This window comes from Tamandua tetradactyla, chromosome X (genome assembly GCF_023851605.1).
Source record: "Tamandua tetradactyla isolate mTamTet1 chromosome X, mTamTet1.pri, whole genome shotgun sequence".
In the NCBI taxonomy this organism is placed as follows: domain Eukaryota; kingdom Metazoa; phylum Chordata; class Mammalia; order Pilosa; family Myrmecophagidae; genus Tamandua; species Tamandua tetradactyla.
In genome coordinates, this window is record NC_135353.1 from 72,157,187 (window position 1) to 72,181,848 (window position 24,662).

General features: G+C 41.2%; 2 protein-coding genes across 2 annotated transcripts in view; both read left to right on the forward strand.

The window, feature by feature from the left end:
- Nucleotides 1-16,803, forward strand: part of BTK (Bruton tyrosine kinase) — a 37,415-nt gene extending 20,612 nt beyond the window's left edge. The window contains exons 5-19 of the mRNA XM_077146512.1: nt 6,481-6,609; nt 6,938-7,005; nt 7,958-8,145; nt 8,560-8,622; nt 9,217-9,271; nt 9,569-9,648; nt 9,689-9,690; nt 9,823-9,948; nt 10,624-10,698; nt 11,169-11,340; nt 11,837-12,053; nt 13,074-13,138; nt 13,773-13,891; nt 14,408-14,565; nt 16,390-16,803. Coding sequence (XP_077002627.1) covers nt 6,481-6,609; nt 6,938-7,005; nt 7,958-8,145; nt 8,560-8,622; nt 9,217-9,271; nt 9,569-9,648; nt 9,689-9,690; nt 9,823-9,948; nt 10,624-10,698; nt 11,169-11,340; nt 11,837-12,053; nt 13,074-13,138; nt 13,773-13,891; nt 14,408-14,565; nt 16,390-16,461 — 1,589 coding nt within the window. The 3' untranslated portion in view covers nt 16,462-16,803. The remainder of the gene's footprint in view (nt 1-6,480; nt 6,610-6,937; nt 7,006-7,957; nt 8,146-8,559; nt 8,623-9,216; nt 9,272-9,568; nt 9,649-9,688; nt 9,691-9,822; nt 9,949-10,623; nt 10,699-11,168; nt 11,341-11,836; nt 12,054-13,073; nt 13,139-13,772; nt 13,892-14,407; nt 14,566-16,389) is intronic.
- Nucleotides 16,804-17,614: 811 nt separating this feature from the next.
- On the forward strand, nt 17,615-20,447 carry TIMM8A (translocase of inner mitochondrial membrane 8A). Its single transcript, XM_077146328.1, has 2 exons — nt 17,615-17,845; nt 19,414-20,447. Exons 1-2 carry the CDS (start codon nt 17,714-17,716, stop codon nt 19,573-19,575), a joined length of 294 nt encoding a protein of 97 aa, XP_077002443.1. The 5' UTR covers nt 17,615-17,713; the 3' UTR covers nt 19,576-20,447.
- The last annotated feature ends 4,215 nt before the right edge of the window (nt 20,448-24,662 follow it).

Consider the following 24,662-nt stretch of genomic DNA (forward strand, 5'->3'; position numbering starts at 1 on the left):
GTCATCTAGGAACCTGAACCCCAGGTGGCAAGCCTTGAGAGTGGGGGATGGGCACTGGCATTCGCCATTGAGTGATTTACTCACAGTTTGTTTTTTTTTCACCACAGTGTCTCAGCCTCTTCATCCTGCTCTTCCTTGGATGCTGTACAATGCTCCCCTGGCTACCGTAGCCCCAGAACAGTTGTTTCAGACAGTTTCTGCCCATTCACTAGCTGTTTTTGAAGAAGCACTGCCGCCCCCTACTCTGCCATCTTCCCCAAAAGTTGATCTTATCCTTGATTTTTAGGACATAAACTTGAGCATTGTTTCACCATTTCACATAACCCATAGAATGTGTGTTCAGATAAACTTGTCTGTAAGTACTTGCAGCACAGGATGCACACAAACATATTTGGGTATATATATATAGCTGCATGTCAAGTGACTGAGAGATTAACTGGTTGACTTGACATCAGGAAAGGCTGCCTAGAGAAACAGGAAGGATGGCAGACTGATAATGGCATGGTTGGGTTATTGCATGATAGCCCTTTGTCTTAATAAACATTTAGATTCTGATACTCAGTGGCTGGCTATACCAGTTCTGTTCATTCCATTGAATGCAAGTCTGATTGGTCAAATTAATAATCACCAAGTATTTCAACCTGAAAGAGGAGAATGAAAAGGAAGAGAAGGGTCATTTACCAAATTCTTACTGTGAGTCAGTCACTAAGCTAGATAACTTGTATGTGTTATCTCATTTAATTCTCGCAGCAATCTTGGCTAAAACCAGCAATAATAATAACTAATACTTAATGAGCACTTACTATGTGCCAAGCTCTATGTCAAGTGCTTCAACTACATCAGCTCATTTAATGCTCACAATAACCTTATCAAGTATGTATTATTATTACAGTATTTATAGATGAGGATATTGAGGCTTAGAGAGGTTAAGTAACTTGCTCAAAGGTACAGAGCCACATCCATAGATCTTATGACTCCAATGCCCAAGGTCATTACATAACTTTATACTTCTTGTTTTCCAAGCCCTGAAATTCCATCTGAAGTTAGTTACAAAGTGTTCTAGGGTAGTAAAGCCATGTTGAGTATTAGAAATACGTGACATCCTGCACCACACAGTTCTTGGCATGGTTTGAGATAAGGGGCTTGTTTTAGCCCTGGGAAGTACAGATCAAGCAAACACTTCAATAGTGCTTATTATGATCCACGCTCTTCTCTATTCTTTACATATATGACCTCCTTTATTTTTCATATTAACCATATGAGGCAATTATTTCTTTATCCTACTTTACAGATGAGAAAACTGAGATACAGAGAGGTCAAGTACCTTACCTAAGGGCACTCAGTAAGTGGCAGGGTTAGACTTTGAACACAGGCTCCAGATTCCATGCTCTTAACTAATATGCCATTTCCAAGTCAGAGAAATATTCACAAGAGACTGAAAAGGGAGCTTCATAAGGCATATATATTTGTATTTCTTTCGTTCTCACCACAGTGCCACATACAGTGCCTTACACATAGATAGGGATCAATCAACAGTTATTTTGGTATACTTTTCTGTGGGAATAAACCACCACCAACAACTTGAGCTCAATTTTGATGGACAGCTAGGATTTAGTTTGGAAATAGGTGGAAAGCAAGGGGGGAAAGCAAAGAACTAAAAAGTGTGGCATGTTCAAGTTAGCTCCTTTACACTTCAAATACTAATTTCAAAGCCAGTCATACTATAACCCAACAAATATTTATTGAGTGCCCACTATATTTAAGGTATGAACAATGACCAAGGATGAGACTATCCATAAACTTGGTTTATTTATTCAGATGTTAACCTAACTAAGTTTATTATGCACTCCTATTAAAGATTTTTAAGTAAGTAAGATGACACCAGGTTAAAAGTCTAACCAAACCAAACAAACAAAACACAACCACTTTAGTTGAGTCATTAGTGTGGGCAATAGGGTGGTAAGGTGTTGTTTTGCCTTCTCTTTACTTACGTTTTACTGAAGCATTTTTTTTTCTGGTTGTTCCAGACCTGGGTGTATATCTTGTTAAACTTTCCTAGGCTGACAATATGAGCACCTACCAACAAATAACATTGTTGCTGGAAAATTTAAGTGCAAATAACTAGCAATCAGAGGTCAGCCCTAGATGTGGCAATGCTAATTAGCCAGATGCCCAAAGAGTCATGAAATCCAACTCTAATGACAGGTTATCCCCTCTGGGTGAAATGCACCAATTGAAAATCACCAACATGAAAAAGGGACCTCATCAAAATACTAGTTACCTCTCCTGAGTTATTTGCTGTGAAGGGGGCATGAGGGCGCCTTTGGGGGTGTATCTGAATGGTGGTTAAGCCATTGTAGATGAATGTGGCTAGCTGTATGCCTTAGGCCTGTGCCCTGTTTTATGTATAAGCTAAACTTCAACTTAAAAAGCAGGGCCTCAGGTACCTCATATCTGGCTGCTGTCTATTTTAAATGGCTCTTTCATGTGTGGTCAGATAACTGAGAGAAGTAAACATGAAACAATTGACAGTAGTAAGTACTGGGACAAAAATCCAGGCTAATCTAAGAACATGCATACAGGGTGATATCCCTGAGAACTTAGCCATGCACTGTATCCTTCTATTTCTTTGAATATAGCAATGGGCACTTCCATGTTACAGCATCACAGATATTTGTTTACACTCAATCTTCAGTATATGTTTGGTCAAGCTCAAAAGAGCCTATCCTAATAGTCACTTCAAAAACAAGCACGTAACCCAACCCCACCAAAAAATGAATTAAAGTGGCATTGGTGAAACTCTGCCAACCCATATGGGAAGAAAAGATTGATTCATGCCTGAAACAGAATTATAGACATTACCTGATAAGTACAGATATAAGAGACCAGCCCATCAAGTACTTAGAGAATGTGCACAAACCATTTGTGCTTCTCAGACAGTGCTGGCTCTGAGCATTGGTGAAGTAAACAGTCTTCTCTAGTTCCCCACTAGGATGCTTTGATTTTGCAGTCCTCTCCTAAGGAGATACCAGCTCTGGATTAGCCAACAAAAGAAAGGGTATCATCTTCAGAGGAACTCTTAAGAGGCAGGCATTATTTGGGAACGTAGGGAGGGTTCTTGAATGTGCTAGGGGTGGAGAGGGGAGGAAACCTTATTTTCTGTCATTAGTATATTAGTATAGCTTAGTTTATCATACTAGCTAGTTGTCAATTTAAGTATTCTTAGCAAGCCTAATGATGCCCAGCCCTGCAAAAGGCACAGAGGGCTGGACGGTCTTCAAATCCCTGGGTGAAGGTTAGCGGCGTGAGGGGAGGAAGTTGGGGTGGGGATGGTGGGAATAATCAGCCCTGACAGGGAAAAGTGTTTTTTTTAACTCTTTTTATTGTATAGTATAACATAATATACAAAGTAAGCAAATAAAAAAGCAGTATTTTTCAAAGCACGCTTCCACAAGTAGTTACAGGACAGATCCCAGAATTTGTCCTGGGCTACCATATGATCCTCTCAGATTTTTCCTTTTAGCTATTCCAGAATATAGGAGGCTAGAAGGCATAAATATTTTTTTATCATCACAATCGACTTATTTTCCTTCTTTTTTTTTGGTGAACTATAACATATATACAAAAAAAAGCAATAAATTTCACAGCACAGCACCAAAATTAGTTGTAGAATATATTTCAGAGTTTGGCATGGGTTGCAATTTCACAATTTTAGGTTTTTACTTCTAGCTGCTCTAAGATACTGGAGACTAAAAGAGATATCAATTTAATCATTCAGCATTCATATTAGTTGTTAAATCCCATCTTTACTGTATACCTTCACCATTACCTTTGATCTTTCCATCCCTCTCTTTCCATCCCAAATCTTTCCATAGTTGGGCTATGGCCATTCTAACTTTCCATATTGGAAAGGTCTGTCACTAATATGGGTAGGAAGATGGAACTATCTGATGTTCTGGAGAGGCTGGGCCCTCAAGGCTTTAGGACTTATCTGGACCAGGGATCCATCTAGAGGCTGTAGGTTTCTGGAAAGTTACTCTAGTGCATGGAACCCTTGTGGAATCTTATATATTGCCTTAGATGTTCTTTAGGATTGGCTGGAATGGTCCTGATTAGGGTTTGGCAACTTATAATAGGTAGCAAGGTCTAACTGAAGCTTTCATAAGAATGACCTCCAGGGTAGTCTCTTGACTGAACTCTCTCTGCCACTGATACTTTATTACTTACACTTCTTTTCCCCTTTTTGGTCAGGATGGAATTGTTAATCCCATGTTCCAGGGCCAGGCTCATTACAGGGAGTCAGGTCCCATGTCACCAGGGAGACTTTCAGCCCTGGATGTCATGTCCCATGTAGGGGGGAGGGCAATGATTTCACTTGCAGAGTTGGGCTTAAAGAGACTGAGGCCACATCTGAGCAACAAAAGAGGTCCTCCAGAAGTAACTCTTAGGTATACCTATAGTCTAAGCTTTTCCACTATCTACATAAACTTCACAAGAGTAAGCCTCATGATCCCAAGGGCATGGCCTATTGATTTGGATGTCCTTCAAGTTTGACATAGTATCAGGGGATTCCCTGATGGTAAGGTCTAATAGTTCCATATTCTTTCTCCCATCCCTCAAGGGACTTTGCCAATACTTTTTTATTATCTGCTTAATAAACTCTAAGATGTATTTAGGTATTACACTAATCTATTCAGGATTAAGAACCTCTTTCTTATTCTGGGCTACCTGTGCAGGGAAAACTATTTTATCGTTAACATTGTCCAGAATTGCCAATGCATGATAACAAAATGGAGTGAACTTTTAGTCAGTTTCATTATTGTTTTTAATTCTCTACATATCTTTACCTCCTGCACCACATCCGAACAATCCCACCACCCTGCCCTTGGCACAATGGAAAGGAGGAATGCTGGAAAAGTGAGGGTGGGTAGGGGAGAGGGGTTAAAAGTCTTCAAATCCATGCTTAGAAAAACATCAAGGTTGCACTTTAAAATATATAGCACTTCTGTTTATTTGCCTGTTAAATGCATCCAGCCACTAGAAGCTTCTAGGCTTCCCGCTCAAGGTGAGTGGTGTATGACCAGTAAACGCTTAAGCACTCAAGTTGTTCTCTATAGAGGAAAGTTTTTGTTTCTATTTTGTTTTGTTTTTAGGTGTGCAGGGATTCTTCCTGGTAGTAATGCTGAAATGTGTATGCATGTTCTTGGACCATCCTGGATCTTCATCTCAGTGCTTACTATTGTCAATTGTTTCATACTTGCTTCTCTCAGTTATCTCACAACATGTGACCCCTTGAATTGCTTTTCTTTTGTTTTGATGTTGCGATTCTTAAAATGTCACAGTATTAAAAACAGTAAGACTAATTTCTTCTGTCTGTAAACCTCTCTATTCTTTGCAAAGTATTTTGGAGACCTTTTAAGCCTCACAACCCTGTGAGGAAAATGGAGTTGCTATGTGTATCTCTTGCGATGACCTTGGCCCACCTCACTGGCTCTAGAAAGATTATAACCCTGCTTATTCTACAGGCAGAATCACCTTCATTTGCACCAATAGTTTTGCCCCTGAACTTGGTTCTGTTGACTATTCTATTTAACACAGAAAACCCAATCTAGAAATTCTAACTAAGGCAAATATCCCTAAAAAAATCACTCAGGGACCTGAGATACTGGTATATTAAAAGCCGGAGTGCCATATAATGAAATCTTAATCAGCCATAGAAAGGAATGAAGTTCTGATACATGCGGCAGCTCAGATGAATCTTGAAGACATATTGAGTGAAATAAGCCAGACACAAAAGAGTAATATAGTATGATTTGACTTATATGAAATACCAAGAATAAGCAATACCTAAGAGACAGAAAGTAGATTACTGGTTACCAGGGGGTGCGGGTTAGGGGGAACAAGAAGTTATTACTTAATGGCTACGAAGTTTCTGCTTGAAGTGATGAAAAAGTTTTGGTAATGAATGGTGGTAATAGGAGCACAACATTGTGAATGTAATCAATATCATAGAAATCTACAGTTAAAATGGCAAATATTATGTTTTATATTTTTTCCACAAAAAATTAAAACAAACAAACAAAAAAAATGAGAATTTGGCCTGGGCACATTTTTTCCCTTATCTGGAAAATCAACACCATAATCAACATCAGCCTTACAGGAACATTGTAATGGCTACTGGGGAAAAAAAGATTACATATTTTTGTTCTTGGGTTCTGGAGACATCAGATATTCTTATCATTTTGGTCAGGAGATATTCACCATGACCAGACCACTGAAGAGAACTGCACAAGAACTTTCCAGGGCCAGGGCACACAGGCAGGGCAGTCATGTGAGCCAACCGTTGTCATCAGCTTTCCTTCAGGGTGGATGAGGAAGGAATGCTGTTGGAAGCTCACCACTAAGCTCAAAGAGGAAAACTGGCAAATGGTATTCTCCATCAAATCAGATGTGATCTCTCTCTCTTCTCTCCTGCTACAGTAATCCGGTACAACAGTGATCTGGTACAGAAATACCACCCTTGTTTTTGGATCGATGGCCAGTATCTCTGCTGCTCTCAGACAGCCAAAAATGCTATGGGCTGCCAAATTTTGGAGAACAGAAATGGAAGTAAGAGATCTAAGCAGTATAATTTCTTCCTTCTTCAACTCTGTTTCCATCACTCTCTCAAGGGTCTGTCAAACCAGGGACGCTGCACAAGGTTGTATGTTTTGACCACTGAACAAAGGGGCCTGGGGGAGGGGGACTATTGGAAACTGAAATCCAGCTGGTGCTCTGCTCTCCAAGCTGTGTACCCTGGCATGGGGCCAAGTCCACCCAGACTTTTTTCTAACTTGCCTAAAGTTATGAGAGTATGAGCGCAAAGTCCCTATCATACCTGTTCCCGCGTCCTTCCCTAAAGCACCTTCCATGTCACCACTGGCTTCTTGTTTTTCAGGCTTAAAACCTGGGAGCTCTCACCGAAAGACCAAAAAGCCTCTTCCCCCAACTCCTGAGGAGGACCAGGTATACAGGGAAATTGGGTGCTGCTACCACTTAGACATTTACAGCCACACCATGGAAATGCACCAGAGTTTTAGAATTCCTCTGGAACTTGGCAATTCAATTAATAATCTTGCTGAGACAGAGGATTTGTCCTGCTAATTAAGACTTCATGTTCAATGGAGAGATAGAAAGCTTATTAGGCAGCTCTTGGTAACAATTTAATCCAATCAACTGAAACAATAACGGAGCTTTCCTTATAATGAAAATTTTCAAACATAGAGCAAGCTGAAAGAAATTAACAGTAAACACCTATATTCTCTCACTAACATCTTACTTTAAAACTTGATTTTTTTTGGTTACTTTTTGAGGTCTACAAAACCCTTTCTCATATATTGTAAATAAGTAGGGCAAGTATTATGCTCATTTTACAAATAAGGAAATCAAGATTCACATCCACTTACAAGGTCAGTGTCAAGCATGTTTCCTGACCTTGGGTGTTTATGGTATTTTCCCTGGAAGCTTAAAAATACTAATATGTGGGTCACATTCCCAGGAATTTTTATGTAAGTAGTCTGGGATACTGCCAGGGAGTCAGGCTTTTAAAAAGTCACTAGGAGATTTTAATGTGCACTAGGTAAGTTGAAAACATCTGTGTAGGTGTTTTCAAAATGGTTGTTGAATGAGTGCTAAAAACATCAACAACAAAAAACCCAGACCTTTTATTATGTCTAACTTCGGTTAGAATGGTTTCTCTGGTAAGTCAGAGAACTGGGGCTGGGAGTGGGGATACGGGTAAGGGAAGATGAGAATGCTTATTATTATTTTTCTATTTTTTATTGATATATATTCACATACCATGTAATCATCCAAAGTGTACAGTGATTCATAATATCATCATATAGCTGTGCATTTAACATCACAAGGAAAGTTTTATATCTAACCAAACCCTCTACTTTTTCACCTGTCTACATAGATCTTGAAAAAGCCACTGCCCCCTGAGCCAACAACAGTCCCTGTTTCCTCAAGTGAGCTGAAAAAGGTTGTAGCCCTTTATGATTATATGCCAATGAATGCAAATGACCTACAGCTGCGGAAGGGTGAAGAATATTTTATCCTGGAGGAGAGCAACTTACCATGGTGGAGGGCACGGGATAAAAATGGGTGAGCACATGCAAGCCATTCCTGAGCCTTGTGCCAATCTACCTTTCACATGTGCAAAATCCTGCAGTGTAATTCCCCTACCCAGTGTCCTGATCAGAAATAATTTTTCCCAGCAAAATGAATGTGGTTTTCCGCCAAGTTCTTGCCAGTGTGTTGCTCTACACATGGCCTCTGCCACAACACTGAGCCTGTAGGGCCTGGCACATATGTTTTTGTGTACATATCATCAATGCCACATGTGCAGAAGTGACATACTTTATAGCCTAACTTTGTGCTAGAGACATGATTCTCTTTGTGGGAAATGCACGATATGTATAGCTTAGTTTTGAGCCCAGAGATATGGGTATATGAATCTGTCTCTACCCAAGGATGGGGGTGGATACTAGATGATCTACCACATTGTCTTGTCTACAGGCAGGAAGGCTACATCCCTAGTAACTATGTCACTGAAGCAGAAGACTCCATAGAAATGTATGAGTGAGTATGCTGTGCTCCCAGCACACAATCTTCCAGGAGGACCAAAATATTATAAATACATTTTTATACTTTCAACATTTTAATTTCAAAATATAAATTAAAACCAGGGCCAACTGGTTCAAGTGATGCCACCACCCTTAATTAGTGCCAGTTTCTTACCCTCACCACAAACGCTCTCTGCCTAAGGGAGCTGGTGAAGTCATTGCCTCCCATCACCCAATCCAGAAGATTCGCAACACAAGAAAGAGTTAACAATTTGATAGGAAACAGTTGAAAGAGTAAAAATGTCAAATGTCTAGCATTTTCCCCCCAATCATGAAAGTGGGCAGTTCTTGAGTGCCCCAGTCCCTAATCACTTCCCTGCAACCCCGGGCTGTCTGCCTTCACCCTCCACTCTATTTCCATGAATCTTCAGTGCTAACTTGGGTTTGTGAAAGGGACGCAGTGTGCTCTGCATATATATGACAGACCCTCAATAAATAGGGTTTGAGTGAATTGATTGAATCACTGGCATGGACAGTGCTGGAGGGTGCTCGAAACTCACAGCTGCTTACCACAAGGCCTATGAGCCCCTCAAATACTCTCACTTTACAGGTGGTATTCCAAGCACATGACTCGGAGTCAAGCTGAGCAACTGCTAAAGCAAGAGGTAAGTATTGGACCCACCACAAGCAAATGTGTGGATAAACAGCATTCTCCTTGCACAGTCAATAAGCAAAGATCTTGAATTGAGGACCTGCTGCTGCCTGCCATCTCCAGGCAAGGCAGTGCCAACACTGCCATCCTATGGGGTCCCAATGACACTTTTTCAGTACCAAAAGCTCAAGCATGGAAATTTGCTGTATGGGCAGGTGTAGTTCTAGTTTTTCTCAGGTTTTGACAGGTGAAATGCAGGTGTGAGGACCACCTCCACCTACAATCACCTTTCTTCCCCCCATTGTTTCAGGGAAAAGAAGGAGGTTTCATTGTCAGAGATTCCAGCAAAGCTGGAAAATATACCGTGTCTGTGTTTGCTAAATCTACAGGGTGAGTGCTACTTCTCCAAGGCCTTGGGGACCAAGGAAAGGGGTGTCCTCCCAACTGCTAGCATTGTCCTTCCCCACTTCTTCTGTTCCTTCAACTCACAACTCATACCACTTCACTTCTTGGGTCCTACTAACCCTGGATCCCAAGTTGCTGACTAAACATCCACTTCTTCAGGACCCTCAAGGGTGATACGCCATTATGTTGTGTGTTCCACACCTCAGAGCCAGTATTACCTGGCTGAGAAGCACCTTTTCAGCACCATCCCTGAGCTCATTAACTACCATCAACATAACTCTGCAGGTGAGTACCAGGGTCACTGAGGCGAACAGTGTTACACACACTTAGAAAAGCAATTGAGGATGAGGTGGTAAGTGGAAGAATAAGTCTCGAGGGTCAGGGTGCATTAGCTGGAAAAGAGGTCAGGTAAAGAGGTTAAAGGTAGACCTTACACTGGATGGTGATTGATCAGTTGATTTAAATGCTGGTGATTAACTAATCAGCAAGTATTCATTGAGTTCCTACTGTGTGCTCAGCAATTTCCTCCATACTAGAGAAGAACACAGGATAATTGAGTCAAGGGTCTTGCCCTCAAAGAACAGACAAGTTAGCAAAAAGCATCTGAAGACAGTTTCTAAGTAGTATAGAAATTCTAAAAAATTGGGAGATTAGTGAGGGCATGAATGCATGACAAAAGCTTAACTGAGAAGGTAGGATCTGAGCTGAGCCTGCATTGGGAGGCAGGGTATACTTAGTTGAGGTGGGAGTGGGGGCATTTCAAGTGACATTTTCTTTTTATCAACCCGGAAAACTCTTGTGAAAGGAGAAAATTTCAGGAAAATGTGGGTTCATGGAGATTTTTCTGGGATTCAAAATGTACTAGAAATATGCACTTAGGACTGAGAGGCTTTAAGTGAGGATGTGTGAGCCTCAGCCCCCACAGTGCACCAACATCATGATCCTCTCTGCACATTTCAGGACTCATATCCAGGCTCAAATATCCAGTGTCTCAACAAAACAAGAACGCACCTTCCACGGCAGGCCTGGGCTACGGTAATTGCTTATTCCTCAAGGATTTGGTGGGCTGGCCAGTTGAAAGGATAACCTTTGGCAGACCCAACTGACTACGCTTCAGTAGTGTCCTTGCAGTACTGTACTACACCAATTGCCTCAAGGAAAGTCGAGACAGAGACAAGCAAAGATATTTAATGATTTATCTCCTTCTAGTGGCTCCTACTGGGACTGCAAAAACGTAGGCTCATAAAGGGATTTGGAAAGGTTGTAGTTCGTGTTTTTGCCTTATGGCTGACGTATACCTAAAATTCCAAGATTCCTCCAACCAGTAATCTTTCTAACCTGTCTGTGAGATTTACTCATGAGCAAAGATGTATTAATTTTCATGAGCACTTCCTTTTTTTTTTTTTACAAATGCCCTATTTCTAACCCTAGGAGGAATTCTTATCTATTGTAGGAATGATACAGACATATCAAAAAAGAGTCACATCAAGGCTTTGTTGTTATAGGATCATGGGAGATTGATCCAAAGGACCTGACATTCTTGAAGGAGCTGGGGACTGGACAATTTGGAGTAGTGAAGTATGGGAAATGGAGAGGCCAGTATGATGTGGCCATCAAGATGATCAGAGAAGGCTCCATGTCTGAGGATGAGTTCATTGAAGAAGCCAAAGTCATGATGTGAGTGAGAACCCAAACTTAGTTTTCAATCAAGTTGCTGGAGCCTAGGAATTACCAGGACAACACACTGTGGTTTAAGGTGACTTACACTGAGAAAGTTTGGGGACCAGGGCCTGAGGCCAGCCTTTAATTAGTGTGAGTCTTAACTTCTAAGGTAATTATTTCTCTGTCTTGGATATTGGTTGAGAATTGTGTTGATCATGGGTACGTACCATCTCAGTAGCATTTGGGGTAGAGTAAAAAATGAGACTGTAAAAAGAAAGAATGATTCTAACTTAGCCTTAGTGTTCATTCAGCCCTGTACTGATTTCCTGCTCTATTGATGGACTCCAAATGCCTGCTTACCCCTACATTTCAGGAAGGAGGAAAGTTTTCCTATTATGGTTCCTAATGTGATGCTTTACTCCTAGGGCAACTCCTGTCCTCCCCAGCCCCTTTATGACTGGTATGGAGAGCCAGAATTGGAGGACTGGTTCATAGCCTCTCTGTCCTGTAGGAATCTTTCCCATGAGAAGCTGGTGCAGTTGTATGGCGTATGCACCAAACAGCGCCCCATCTTCATCATCACTGAGTACATGGCCAATGGCTGCCTCTTGAATTACCTGAGGGAGATGCGCCACCGCTTTCAGACTCAGCAGCTGCTGGAGATGTGCAAGGATGTCTGTGAAGCCATGGAATACCTAGAGTCAAAGCAGTTCCTTCACCGAGACTTGGTGAGACCTTAGGACAATTGGCCTGGGGCTAAGGGCTGAGGGGATAGAAGTAACAGTCAAAGATATATACTGATGGGAAGGGTTACAGGTGCCATTATTTAAATTTTATCTAAACAATACTGAAAGTCAGTTTTGCCTCTGCCCCATTGCTGAGCTGGTTAAGTATCTCCAACCTCCAATCCATGAGTTCTGCCATGGTCGGGGAGCTAGAGCAGACACTTTCCCTTCTGCCCCATCCCCATCTCCTATCATCCATGAGGGAATGTTGGAGTCTTTCAGTGCCATTCTGGACTTAGAGCAGAATGACAACCCTGCTCCTGGCAAAGAGCCAGCCATCATTTGGCTAATCAGAGTCACAAACCACTGACGGGTGCATTTGGTCCACTTGTACGTGTGTTTAAAACGGTTACATATTGGGAAACACTTAAAAAGAGACAGCTCATGTTAAAAAAACTAGAATGTCCAGCTTCTCTTGAAAATCTGGAACATCTTCACACAGGCTATGCAAACAGTCAGTTGAAGCTGAGGAGCTTCCTTTAGACCAGGCATGTGCTACCCAGTTTTCTGCAATCTTTACCCATCCCACTTAACTCTTTTGCTTTGCCTTCCTGGCCCCTAGAGGCATCTGAATTTGTACTCCTATTTGTTTCAACCAGGTCAAGGCTCAAATTGACCCTCGTCCCCTTAGCAGGAAAGCAGGAAAAAAAGTTTCTCTTCCTTTTCCCCCCTAATTTGCTCAGCATTTCAATGAAGGAGTGAGTGTCACTCAATTGCCATTGAATGAAATCATTCTGCATGTCCTCCATGCTTTACTTATGATTATAGAGCAGGTTGCTTTACATGTGGCAAAAATGCACCGAAATTTCTTGGTGGCATCAGCTGACTCCTATTAGGTGGCACAATGTCTGTAGTTGAAAGAGATGAGGTTCCTTGGCTTCCTTCTGCTGGTGAGCAGAAGCTTTGTGCCCTTAACCTGTATGCCGGGACAGAGTCTTACTGGGATCTATTATTGCATTATAGGCTGCTCGAAATTGTTTGGTAAATGATCAAGGAGTTGTTAAAGTATCTGACTTCGGTCTGTCCAGGTAAGTGCACCTATTTATCTTTGTCTTTAAAAGTAAAAATAGCATAGTACAAACAAGACCACTCATTATAGTTTTTATCCCAACCCTTTCTTTTTCTCTCTCATTCTCATTTTTCCACCATTTCTTGATCACTCTTCTTCCTCTGAATTATTTAATTCACTTCTCTCATCTTTTCATGTGTTTTATAGCCCTCTCCTTTTTTCCCTTTATTATTGCCCAATATCTTTTTTTGTCTATCTTATCAATACCTTATATTGATCTGTGAAACCTGTTGACCTTGCCCATCCATTTTTCTGTCCTACTTAGTCTAATTTCCATTGGCAACTGCAGAATAGAAGGAATGGAAGTAGAAGAGAAGAGAAAGGAAAGGGGGATGGGAAAAAGAGGAAGGGAGCATCTATTAGATCTTATTTAGCTCCATCCTTGTAAACATATTGTCAACCAGGAAAGCCAAATCAGATATGAAAACATGAAAATATTTTAAATTTTTTGAAAGACATTGGTTGGGCAGCAGAGCCTTTAGAGAAATCCTGTAAGCATGTATTTGTGCAGCTTTTGCAACTTTGCCAAGAAAAATTAAGGAAACATCAAGCTCACAAAACCCAAACTGTAACAAGTCTTGAATTCCTTGCAGGTATGTCCTGGATGATGAATATACAAGCTCAGTAGGCTCTAAATTTCCAGTTCGATGGTCTCCACCAGAAGTCCTCATGTATAGCAAGTTCAGCAGCAAATCTGACATTTGGGCTTTTGGTGAGTGGATAAGATTATACAGATTACACAACTCAAAGGAAGAGAATTGCAATGGGAAAATTCACACTTTGCAACCTTCACAGAGAGACTGTTATTTGTTCCTGCTCTCATTTATCGAATCCTTATGGAGTGCCGTGAAGTGTCAGGCACCACAAGGCTTGCTGGGCAAGAAACAGTCCCTGCCTTAGAATTTACAATATATTGGAGGAAACAAACAATTCATTCAATATTCGACATTTATGAATGCTGATCATGCACCAGAGATTCTGTGAGACCCTATAACTACAAAGGCAAATAAAATGCTCTCCCTCCCCTCCTAGAGGAGCTAATAGCCTAGTGTAACCCTGATCACCATCCAGTGCCATCAGAACTATAGCAGATGTTTTTACAAAATACCAAAAGTCCAGAGAGGATAACAGCTAATTCTGATCTTTGAGGTTCTTCTAGGAGGATCAGGGACCCTATTACCCCCAAAAGACTGAAAACCAACTAAGTACATTTTTTTCCCTCTTTTAGGGGTTTTGATGTGGGAAATTTACTCTCTGGGGAAGATGCCATATGAGAGGTTTACTAACAGCGAGACCGCTGAGCACATTGCCCAAGGCCTACGTCTCTATAGGCCTCATCTGGCTTCAGAGAGGGTATATACCATCATGTACAGCTGCTGGCATGAGGTAAGTGTTTTGTTGCAACTTCTTCGATCATTTCCTTGAACCTAATTTCCCATTTTGCCTTCTTGGCACCCAACCTCCTCTCTTCATGGCTACAGGCCAGCTGGGCAAACTGATAGCTGTACATATTCCCTTACTCCAGCCTGCACCTCTCATCCTCTGATAGCCCCAGGCTTTTCCAGACCCACCCCAAATTTCAATATAATATCATTAGAAGACCCCAATGCCAACTCAGTTTTAGGGAGAGTGGGTGTTGTGGAGCCATGCCGCCTAGCATAAGCAGGCTGCCATGGCACCCAGACAAGTGTACGGACATTAAGAAAGCAATGATTCATTTAAGTTTGTATTCATTCATTTCCAAGCCACTGACCCTTCTTTCTTCTACTTTATTAGCTGCCAACATCTTCTGCCTGAGGTGTAAAGTGCGGTGGTATTTTTTTGTTTGTTTGTTTTAATCCTAGGCCTTAAGTAGAACTAAAATAGGTAGTACTTAAAAAAAAATAGTTAACACCTTGTGGAATATGTGGGTAGAAGTGGTATTTTGGAAATAAGAAGCCTGTCCTACTATTACTAAAATGCTCACTACTTTCACCTTGGGTTCTTCCAGAGGTGCTGTCTCCACTTTTCAGTAGATTTTTGGCCTCCTTAATCTGGCAACCTAAATCTTTCATAGAAAATCAATGCCCAATTCTTAGTTTTGCCCCACTAAACACATGTGCCCCACATGGACATATACGGGTCTGAAGCCCTCTTGGTGCAGTGAAAAGTGGTATTCTAAATCAGAGAATGGCTCCTTTCCCTCGAACAAATGACAGAGGTCACAAAGAAATTGGAGAGGAAGGAGCCATTGCCTAAGGTGACTGGGTATGCTCTCTCACAGCTAGGGCACCCTTGCTCTGCGAGTTAACACTATTTCAGAAGGGTATTTTCTCCCCAGTCTGTTTAAAGTAGTGGTTCATAAACCTGGATGTATAAAGGAGTCCCTGGGGAACTCTTCAAAGTACAGATCACTATATTTCATCCCCAAGGATCCCTGGGTATGTCTGGGTGGGACTCAGAAATCTGTTTTTAAACTTCCTAGAACATTCTGATACTTAGCAGAGTTTGAGAACCACTGAATCAAAAGACCAAGGAATTGTTCACTTTTTGGTTCTGACATACTGAGACCATTTTGGAATAAACGTGCCCTGAACCCTCGAATACCCCAGGGACTATGGCTGTCAGAAAATCTGAAAGCCTATTCAGTAACAAAAAGTCCCAGATGCCCAGGATCCCTGCCCAGTGACCCGGTGGTTTTGAAATGTTAATCCCTTTGTTGACTTTAGATACTGGGTGATAGAAACAGTGTTTTAAGCCAAATCAAAAAATCTCACAGTTTATAGGATTTCCATTCTGTTGACCACTTACAAACATATTTGGTGGCCATTTTTCTCTTGAGGATCCAAAATAAGAATGCATTGGTTTACGATTATGTAATGAAATTGCTCTCAATTTTAATTAATATGTTTGTCAATTATAATCTGAAAATTGTTCTTTTTTAAAAACATGTTTTATTTGTAGTAATATATACACAACTCAAAATTTCCCGTTTTAACCACTTTCATGTCAAATTGTTCTTAATACACTTATAACCTGAGTTATTAAAGATGGAAAGTGCACAAGGACATTACAGCAAGCCTCTATTTCTTTTACTATGTTTTGGTAATCGACAGGGTATGCTGCTGGACTTAGGGTATGTATTTAATAACATTTGCTGCTTAATCATCGCACTTTGCTTGAATTTTCTATTCTAGTCCACTGTAACACTATTTTTTTCTTTGGTCTTAGAAAGCAGATGAACGTCCCACGTTTAAAATTCTTCTGAGCAACATTCTAGATGCCATGGATGAAGAGTCCTGAGCTCACCAATAAGCTTCTACTTATTGGTTCTACTCCGGTCCTCCGCAAATCCTAATTTCACTTTCTTGGAGGAAATGTCAGGCATTCACGCCCTGGGGGCTTTGGGTTCCCACTGACTAAACAAAGGCCCCTCTACATCTAGGAATGCCTCTCTTCTTTGGTTCCCTGGGATAGTGCCTTCTGAGCAAAGGCCAAATAATTATACTGCCTGTTATTGCCCTCCTGGCAGGAAATGTCCCAAGAGAATTGAGACGACTGAATTTGGATGGGAACATTTTTTTTGGAGGCAAGGCTGTAAATAACCTCACAAGGGGTCCAGCATCACTTTGGGCAGGCAATAGAGCTGGGGTGGGGGTGGGGGGGCCGGAATTTGGCAAGAATAAAGTTGTCGTTAAAAAAAATGGGATGGGGTGTTTTTGGTAAAAATAAAGTTACTAGAAAGCATGAAGGTCTCTGTGGTCTCTATTAATCGTGCAGACCCCTGAAGCACTGTGTCTCAGTATTTCAGAAAACTATCATGTGGCATTCTCTTGACATAGCCCTGCACTGTGAACTCAACAGTATACTTGGCATTTAATCCCTGCAGCCCTCGTAAAATTCTGCCTCTGAATCAAGAGACAAATTCACAAGCCAAAGCACAGTGCCTGGCACACAGTAGGGATGAAATATTATTTGACTGAATCTGAAAAATCGGAGACAAATTTTGCCAGAGCCTCATTTCCTTGTGTCAGGAGGGAGACACTTCATCAAAGAACTAGCGCCAGGGGCCCAGGATGGCTTAGGGGACTAAAGGGACCAGCAGTCCGGGCCCTTGCACCAACTTAGTAACTGGGAAAGCGCGGGCCAATTTAGAAGCGGGCAGGGGCGGAGCTGTTGTACCCGCCAGGAACGGGCCACGTGGTCTGAAGTAAATTTCTTTGATGTTATGATTTTATTTTATTTTTGAAAGTAACTTCCTGGCAGCGCCATGGCGCTGGGATACACATTGTGAGGCGCAGGTGCGCACCGCAGAGAAGAGGCGGCCAGGAGCTCGAATGCCTGACCCGGAATTCCAAGCCCCTGCAAGGGAGCGCACAGACGCGGTTCGCGGCAAGCCCGCGGCACAGACGCTGGAGCCGGGCCTTGCGCCGACTCAGTGTGCTTATAGGGCGGTCCCTGATCCGGCGGGTTGTGGTTCCGGTTCCGTCGCGGAGACACGCGAAGGTCGGGGAGTTGATGCGGAGTCTGTCTCGGCCCGCGTGGTCGCGCTGGAATGGATTCCTCCTCGTCTTCCTCCGCGGCGGGTTTGGGTTCCGTGGACCCGCAGTTGCAGCATTTCATCGAAGTGGAGACGCAGAAGCAGCGCTTTCAGCAGCTGGTGCACCAGATGACTGAACTTTGTTGGGTGAGGATCCTGTGGCTGGGACCCGGGCACTGTAGCTACTTTCCGTCTGTCCTTGCCCCACGGGACCCGCTACAACGTTAGGGATCCGGGACGGGTAGCAGAGGGAACCCGGCAGCACTCCTTGCTTTTTTCAGATTCTTCAGGTTGAGCCGTAAAGGAGAAGGGTGACTCCATTTTTCGAGGGACTGTCAGGCCGGACCTCGGCTTTGTTAGTGGGGAGGTATTACAAAACGATCAGCTAGAACTTATGCCGCTGTCCCGCCCAGCACTTTCACGCACCTGAGGGAGAAGCTGCCTAATGCTGGTCGCCAAGACCGATCAGAATCCCCAGTATTGGGATTTTATTTTTGGAAGCCAAGTCCCAGGGAGTCAGTGAATCTGCTATTTCTGGACTCCGCGGGGTTTACCTTGATTACCCAGTTGCTCTACCCCTTCCCCGTGAGAAATGAATGTCCTAGCCCACCATGAAAGTTGTTTCGTCTCTCCAAACATACTTAATTAATCTCTCCCAATATACACACTTAATGTACACTTAATTGCCTCCTAGTTGGATTGTTGTGTAATACCAAGCTGTTTCCGGTCTGAAGGTTAGGAATTGAGTATGCTCTGTGAGGGGACTTTGGCAAAAGGGTGGAAGGCATTTGCAGCTTAGGATCAAAGTGTCCTGGTTGCCAAGGACAGCATACAGCCCTCCCTTGGCATACGAAACAGAACTCAGAGGCCAAGGATAAATTCCCTTAGAATTGGAGGGTCTGAAGCTTGTGTACAAAGCAGAGAATAGTGAAGGAAATTCATTTTAACCGCTTGAACTATACATAGTCATTCCTTTCCGTAGTCCCTTTCCCATAAACTTATGCTGTTTAGCTGAACCATGAACCTTAACAAATCTTACTTAATGCTGGTCTTCCTTGGAATAGCATACTTTGATCCTGTTAAAATCTGTGATTCTTTACATTTTGGCCAGGAGGCAGTGTAGTTAAGGACTACTTTAAGACTGTAGCTATGGGCCCTTTAGGAAAATTCATACAGTTTTCCATTCATTTTGACAAATCAGAAATGGCTTAATGGCCTAAGTAGATAAGATTACAGAATCTCAGGTCATAGATTTTGTTCTCTCTGGTAGGTTGTAGGGTGTCTTGATGCAATGGTTTATCCTTTTACCTTTTATTATGTAGATAATTGGAAGGTATTTAGTGAAAGCAATATTGTGGAGTTATAACCAAATTCAGTGAATTCACTTGTGTTTTGCCATTTTTCTTGTTTTGTAATACCTCAACTCCAGGTATTCTGGTTTGGTTTTCTGGTTATGGCTTTTGACAAAGTACCTCTGTGCCACAGTTCCCATCTTTGTAAAATGAAGGTTAGTAATATCATGTCTTCCATAGTCTCTTGAAAATTTAATGTAAGGCTGTGGAAAATTTCTTGACATGTGGTAAACTGCCAAATGTTAACTATTAACATGATACTATTTTGGGGTGAAGTTTTTCCCCTAAGCAACAAGAAGTACCACCTCACCCACCATTTTGTTCCAAGCTCCCTTTTTGATTCTCTTATCCTGTCTTCAACAGGAGAAATGCATGGATAAACCTGGGCCAAAGTTGGACAGTCGGGCTGAGGCCTGTTTTGTGAACTGCGTTGAGCGCTTCATTGATACAAGCCAGTTCATCTTGAATCGACTGGAACAGACCCAGAAATCTAAGCCAGTCTTCTCAGAAAGCCTTTCTGACTGATCTTGGCATTACCTCTTTGGAAAAGGAAGGTAGTTCAAGAAATGAAGAGCTGTTGAAGGGATGGTTGAAGAAAAGGCTATAGGGGGATTGGCTCCTACCTTTTATCATTCTTGGGACATCTTGTCATTTGAGTATGAACAGAGACCAATTATTTTTGTGTGGGCTTTGACGGTCATATGTATTTGGTTGTGGTTTTTAATGCTAATCTTGTGAAAATAATTGACAGATGAATTGAAAACTCAGTTAGATGCGTATTATTATATGTGGGACTATGCTTTTCTCAAAGACCCATTAGCTGCTTCCTATAATTTGACAGTGGAACAACATAGGTAACATCTGCCATTTGTGTGGATTCATTTCAGATTTGGGGGGATTTTGTTATAAATCTGGGTGTGTGTCAAAAGGGCAGCAGTTGAGGGAGAGTAATTTGGTACTGTTAACTATAGGCCTCCATATCTAGTGTTTGACTATCAGTGCTGGAAAAAAAAATCCATGGAGTGTTCAAACTGTACACTTCAGCTCTCTAGAGTATCTCCCTTCCCTATACTATGATTTTACTTAAAAACCTGTGTAAGGTATGGTTTCTGGAGGTATTACAGGCAGCCTGTGAGTCTAGAGGCCTTTAGTAATAAGATATCTAGCCAGTAAATGTAATTTTCATTACTAGACTGCCACAAGGAAAAAGTTTATTTACTTTGTATTTCAGGGTACAAAAAAAATTCAAAGATGTGCCTAAATTAGTTGTGAAGATTTAGGCCAGTCAAAAACTAACAGAGGTTTCGGGTAGAGGTGCATGCCTAATGTTTATTAGTATAGATTCCATTTACTGCATTCTTTGCATCAATGAAATAAAAGCTTCTACAAGATTTCAACTCTGATTGAGAAGGCTTTCTATTTTGAGTGTTACCTGAACCCCATAGAAATTAGGTGTGGGCTGGTTCCAAGGCTGAAATTGCGTCAATCTGGGTACCTGCAGGGTATTCCAGGGATCCCTGACCTTTTTGTGAGAAAAGGGGATGGGAAGGAATTCAGTGTTAATAGTCAAGTCCCTGAGTGCACTAGAGGAGGTTGGCTGACTAGATTACCCTCCTCTTCAAAACCTAGTAAGCTGAGATATAGACCTGACATGGAAACTAGTATTTGGAAACCTCTAGTGCAAATCCATGAAAGTTGGGGAAGTATACATTTCCAAAAGCCTTACGTACCTCTTCAGGTTTTCTCCATATGGGCACTAGGAGGACATTTTTTAAACATCATGATGATAAAAAGACGAACTTTCAACAAACATTTGAGTGCTTATTCTGTGCCAGGCACTGCTATTGGTGCCAGAGATTCAAAAGTGCACGAAAGAAAGCCCCTTCCCTTGGCAAGTTTATGTTCTAGTGAGGTAAGACAGGCAATAAGCATGTAAATAAGTCAGTATAGTAAGAGCCATGGAGAAAAAGTAGAGAAAAGGTGTTAGGGAATGAGGAGGTGGGAACTATTTTATTTAAAATGATTAGAGAAGGCTTCTTGGGAAGATAGCATTTCAGCAGAGACCTCAAAGAACCAACTGAGCAAGCTATGTGGGTATCTCAGGGAAGAACATTTCAGGCAGAGGTAACAGCAAGTCCAAAGGCCCCCAGGTGGAAGAGTGCATGCCATGCAGAACAGTCAAAAGTAAAGTGAGAAATGAAGTTAGAGAAATGTTCATGAGATGTATCAGGGCTGGAATGCATGTGCACTGGTCAATGGAGGGCCTTGTAGGCCATTGGAAGAACTTGTCTCTTTTTTTTAAAGAGCTTTTGACTTTTACCAAGCAAGATGAGGAACCATTTGAAAGTGTTTTAGCAGACAAATTATGTGATTTCACTTACATATTAGGAGCATCTCGCTGCTGTTTGGAGAACACGCACATGGTAAAATAGTAGTAGTGGTGATACTAATAAAAACAATGGCATTTTGAAGCCCCAGAGAAAGCAGACTCTTGGATTCATGTTCAGAACATAGAAAGATGGTACTGTAACCCCTAAACATGCAAAGTCCTCATTTTGAACATGCAAGGTAGAAAACTGAAGGCTGAAGTGTAAAACAAAAAAATTTGGATCAACAAACTCTTTTCCTGAAATAAAATCTTAGAAGCCAAATATATATATAATAGGAAAGCAAAGCTGCTCTGGTGGGGGCATGCGAGGGTGGTATTTGGAGCCCTGACAGCAGTTATCCACCGATCCGAGCCTCCCAGTGGTGACTAAGGTACTGTCTTAGGGCATCTAGGGTTTTATCAAGCATACTGTGAAAACAAACCGGACTATTCATGAAGTTCCTGCTGATGAGTGCAAAAAAAAAAAGTCAATAAGCCCCATATAGCCTTCTATATTTTTATTTTATTTATTTATTTTTGCACGGATAGGCACCAGGAATTGAACCCGGGTCTCCAGATTGGCAGGCGAGAACTCTGCCTGCTGAGCCACTGTGGCCCGCCCAGCCTTTTATTTTTAAACATTTATTGTGAAATATAACATACACAAAAACCAACAAGTTTCCAAGTACATTTTAACAAGTAGTTATAGAACAGCTTTTAGAATTTGGTATGTGTTACAGATCCATAATTTTGGATTTTTCCTTCTAGCTGCTCCAAGACACTGGAGACCAAAAGAAATATCAACATACTGATTCAGCAGTCATGCTCATTTGTTAAATCCTATCTTCTCTTATAACTCCTCCTTCTCCTTTGATCCATTTCCCAATCTTTAGGGGTACTTGGGCCATGCCGATTCTAACTTTTTCATGTTGGAAAGGGGTGTCAATATGGAACAGGGGGATGAAACTAGTTGATGTTCATGAAGATGCTAGCCCGTTGGGTTTCAGGACTTAGCTAGCCTAGGAACACATCTGGAGGTTGTAGGTTTCTGGAAAGTAATCTTAGCATGTGAAACTTTCGTAGAATCTCAGATAGAGCTTCAGGTATTCTTCAGGGTTAACAGGAATGGTTTTGGTTGGGGTTTGGCAAACCTAGTAATTAGCAATATCTAGTTGAAGCTTCCATAAGAATAGCCTCCATAAGAGTAGCCTCCAGAAGAGTCACTCTATTTGAACTCTCTTAGCCATGATACCTTATTTTATTACATTTCTTTTCCTCCTTTTGGTCAGGAAGGAGTTTTTTTTTTAATTTTTTTTATTTTTTAAATTTTTTTATTTTTTTACTTTTTTTTATTAATTAAAAAAAATTAACTAACACAACATTTAGAAATCATTCCATTCTACATATGCAATCAGTAATTCTTAATATCATCACATAGATGTGTGATCGTCATTTCTTAGTACATTTGCATCGATTTAGGAAAAGAACTAGCAAAACAACAGAAAAAGATATAGAATGATAATATAGAGAAAAAATAAAAATAATAAAAATAAATAAAAAATATATATATATAAAAAGGAAAAAACAAAAAACAAACAAACAAAAAAACTATAGCTCAGATGCAGCTTCATTCAGTGTTTTAACATAATTACATTACAATTAGATAGTATTGTGCTGTCCATTTTTGAGTTTTTGTATCTAGTTCTGTTGCACAGTCTGTAACCCTTCAGCTCCAATTACCCATTGTCTTACCCTGTTTCTAACTCCTGATGGTCTCTGTTACCAATAACATATTCCAAGTTTATTCTCTAATGTCGGTTCACATCAGTGGGACCATACAGTATTTGTCCTTTAGTTTTTGGCTAGACTCACTCAGCATAATGTTCTCTAGGTCCACAGGAAGGAGTTATTGATCCCATGGTACCAGGGCCAGACTCATCCCTGGGAGACATGTCCTTCATTGCCAGGGAGACTTTCACCCCTGGATGTTATGTCCCACGTAGTGGGGAGGATGATGATTTTCCTTCCAGAGCTGAGCTTAGAGAGAGAGAGGCCACATCTGAGAAATAAAAGGGTTTTCTGGAAGTAACTCTTAGGCATAACTAGGTAGGCTTAGCCTCTCTGTTACAGAAATAAGCTTCATAAGAGCAAGCCTCAAGATCAAGGGCTTGGCCTACTGATTTGGGAGTCCCTTATGTTTGAGACAGTATCAGGGGTTTCCCCAGTGGTAAAGCTTAATAGTTCATGTATTTTCTCCAGTCCTTCAAGGGAATTTACCAATATTTTTTAATTATTTGCCCAACATTCTCTGGGAAGTATCCGGGTATTATATTAAGCTTTACAGAATTACAAGCCCTCATTCCCATTCTGGGCTCCATGTTTTGGGTTGTCTAAATGAGTGATCCAGACAGGTTGTTAGGTTATGTGTTACAGAAGATTTAGGTTTTGGGCAAAATAAACCTTTCTTCCTTTGGTCTCATACAGTAGGTGAAGTTCTAAAATACAGACAATGTCTGTATTTTGATTTACCTTAGTCCCAACCATATCAGTATCATTCTTATCTCTAATTGAAGTCTCTCTTTTTCGGTTTCTTAAATAATTGTTGAATGTAGAAATGCTGACTTTCAGAACTGCAGAATTACCACTCTGAGTCTTACGTGTCACATAGGTAGCCAAATAGCCAAAGTTCCAGGGAGATACCAGTTTATATATATATATCACAGCATCTCAATATCTGGAAATAACATTTACAACTCTGGACTAAATGTGACTGCTATAAGAGCTTATAATCTAGCCCCAATTTTCTTATAGGTATTTTCTAAAAGATACCATACAATATTTGTTCTTTTGTTTCTGGATTTTTGCTGTTGTTGTTGGCTTTTAAAAAGGGAAATTTGATAAGTTACTAGTTTATAGTTCCAACCTGTGCTTAGAACTAAGACAAGGCTATAAAGGTGTCCAAATTAAGGCATCCAGGGAAAAATAGCTTGGTTCAAGAAGGCTGATGATGTTTAGAGTTTCTTTCTCAACTGGAAAAGCACATGATGACGTCAGCTAGCTTTCTCTCCAGGCTTCAATGGCTTTCCCGGGGCTCTGCCCATTCTTGTTCTTTTGGCTGTCAGTTCTAGTGGCTCTCTTGGTTATAAAGCTTTTTCCAATATGGTTCGCTCTTAAAGGGCTCTAGTAAGCAACCACACCTTGAATGAGTGGAGACACTTCTCCATGGAAATTAGCTAATCAAAAG

What these genes read in the sequence shown, in the direction of transcription:
- TIMM8A (XM_077146328.1), top strand. Translation starts at nt 17,714, where the DNA reads ATGGATTCCTCCTCGTCTTCCTCCGCGGCGGGTTTGGGTTCCGTGGAC. An exon ending in AGATGACTGAACTTTGTTGG is followed by an intron (nt 17,846 to 19,413) that starts GTGAGGATCCTG and finishes TGTCTTCAACAG; the next exon opens with GAGAAATGCATGGATAAACC.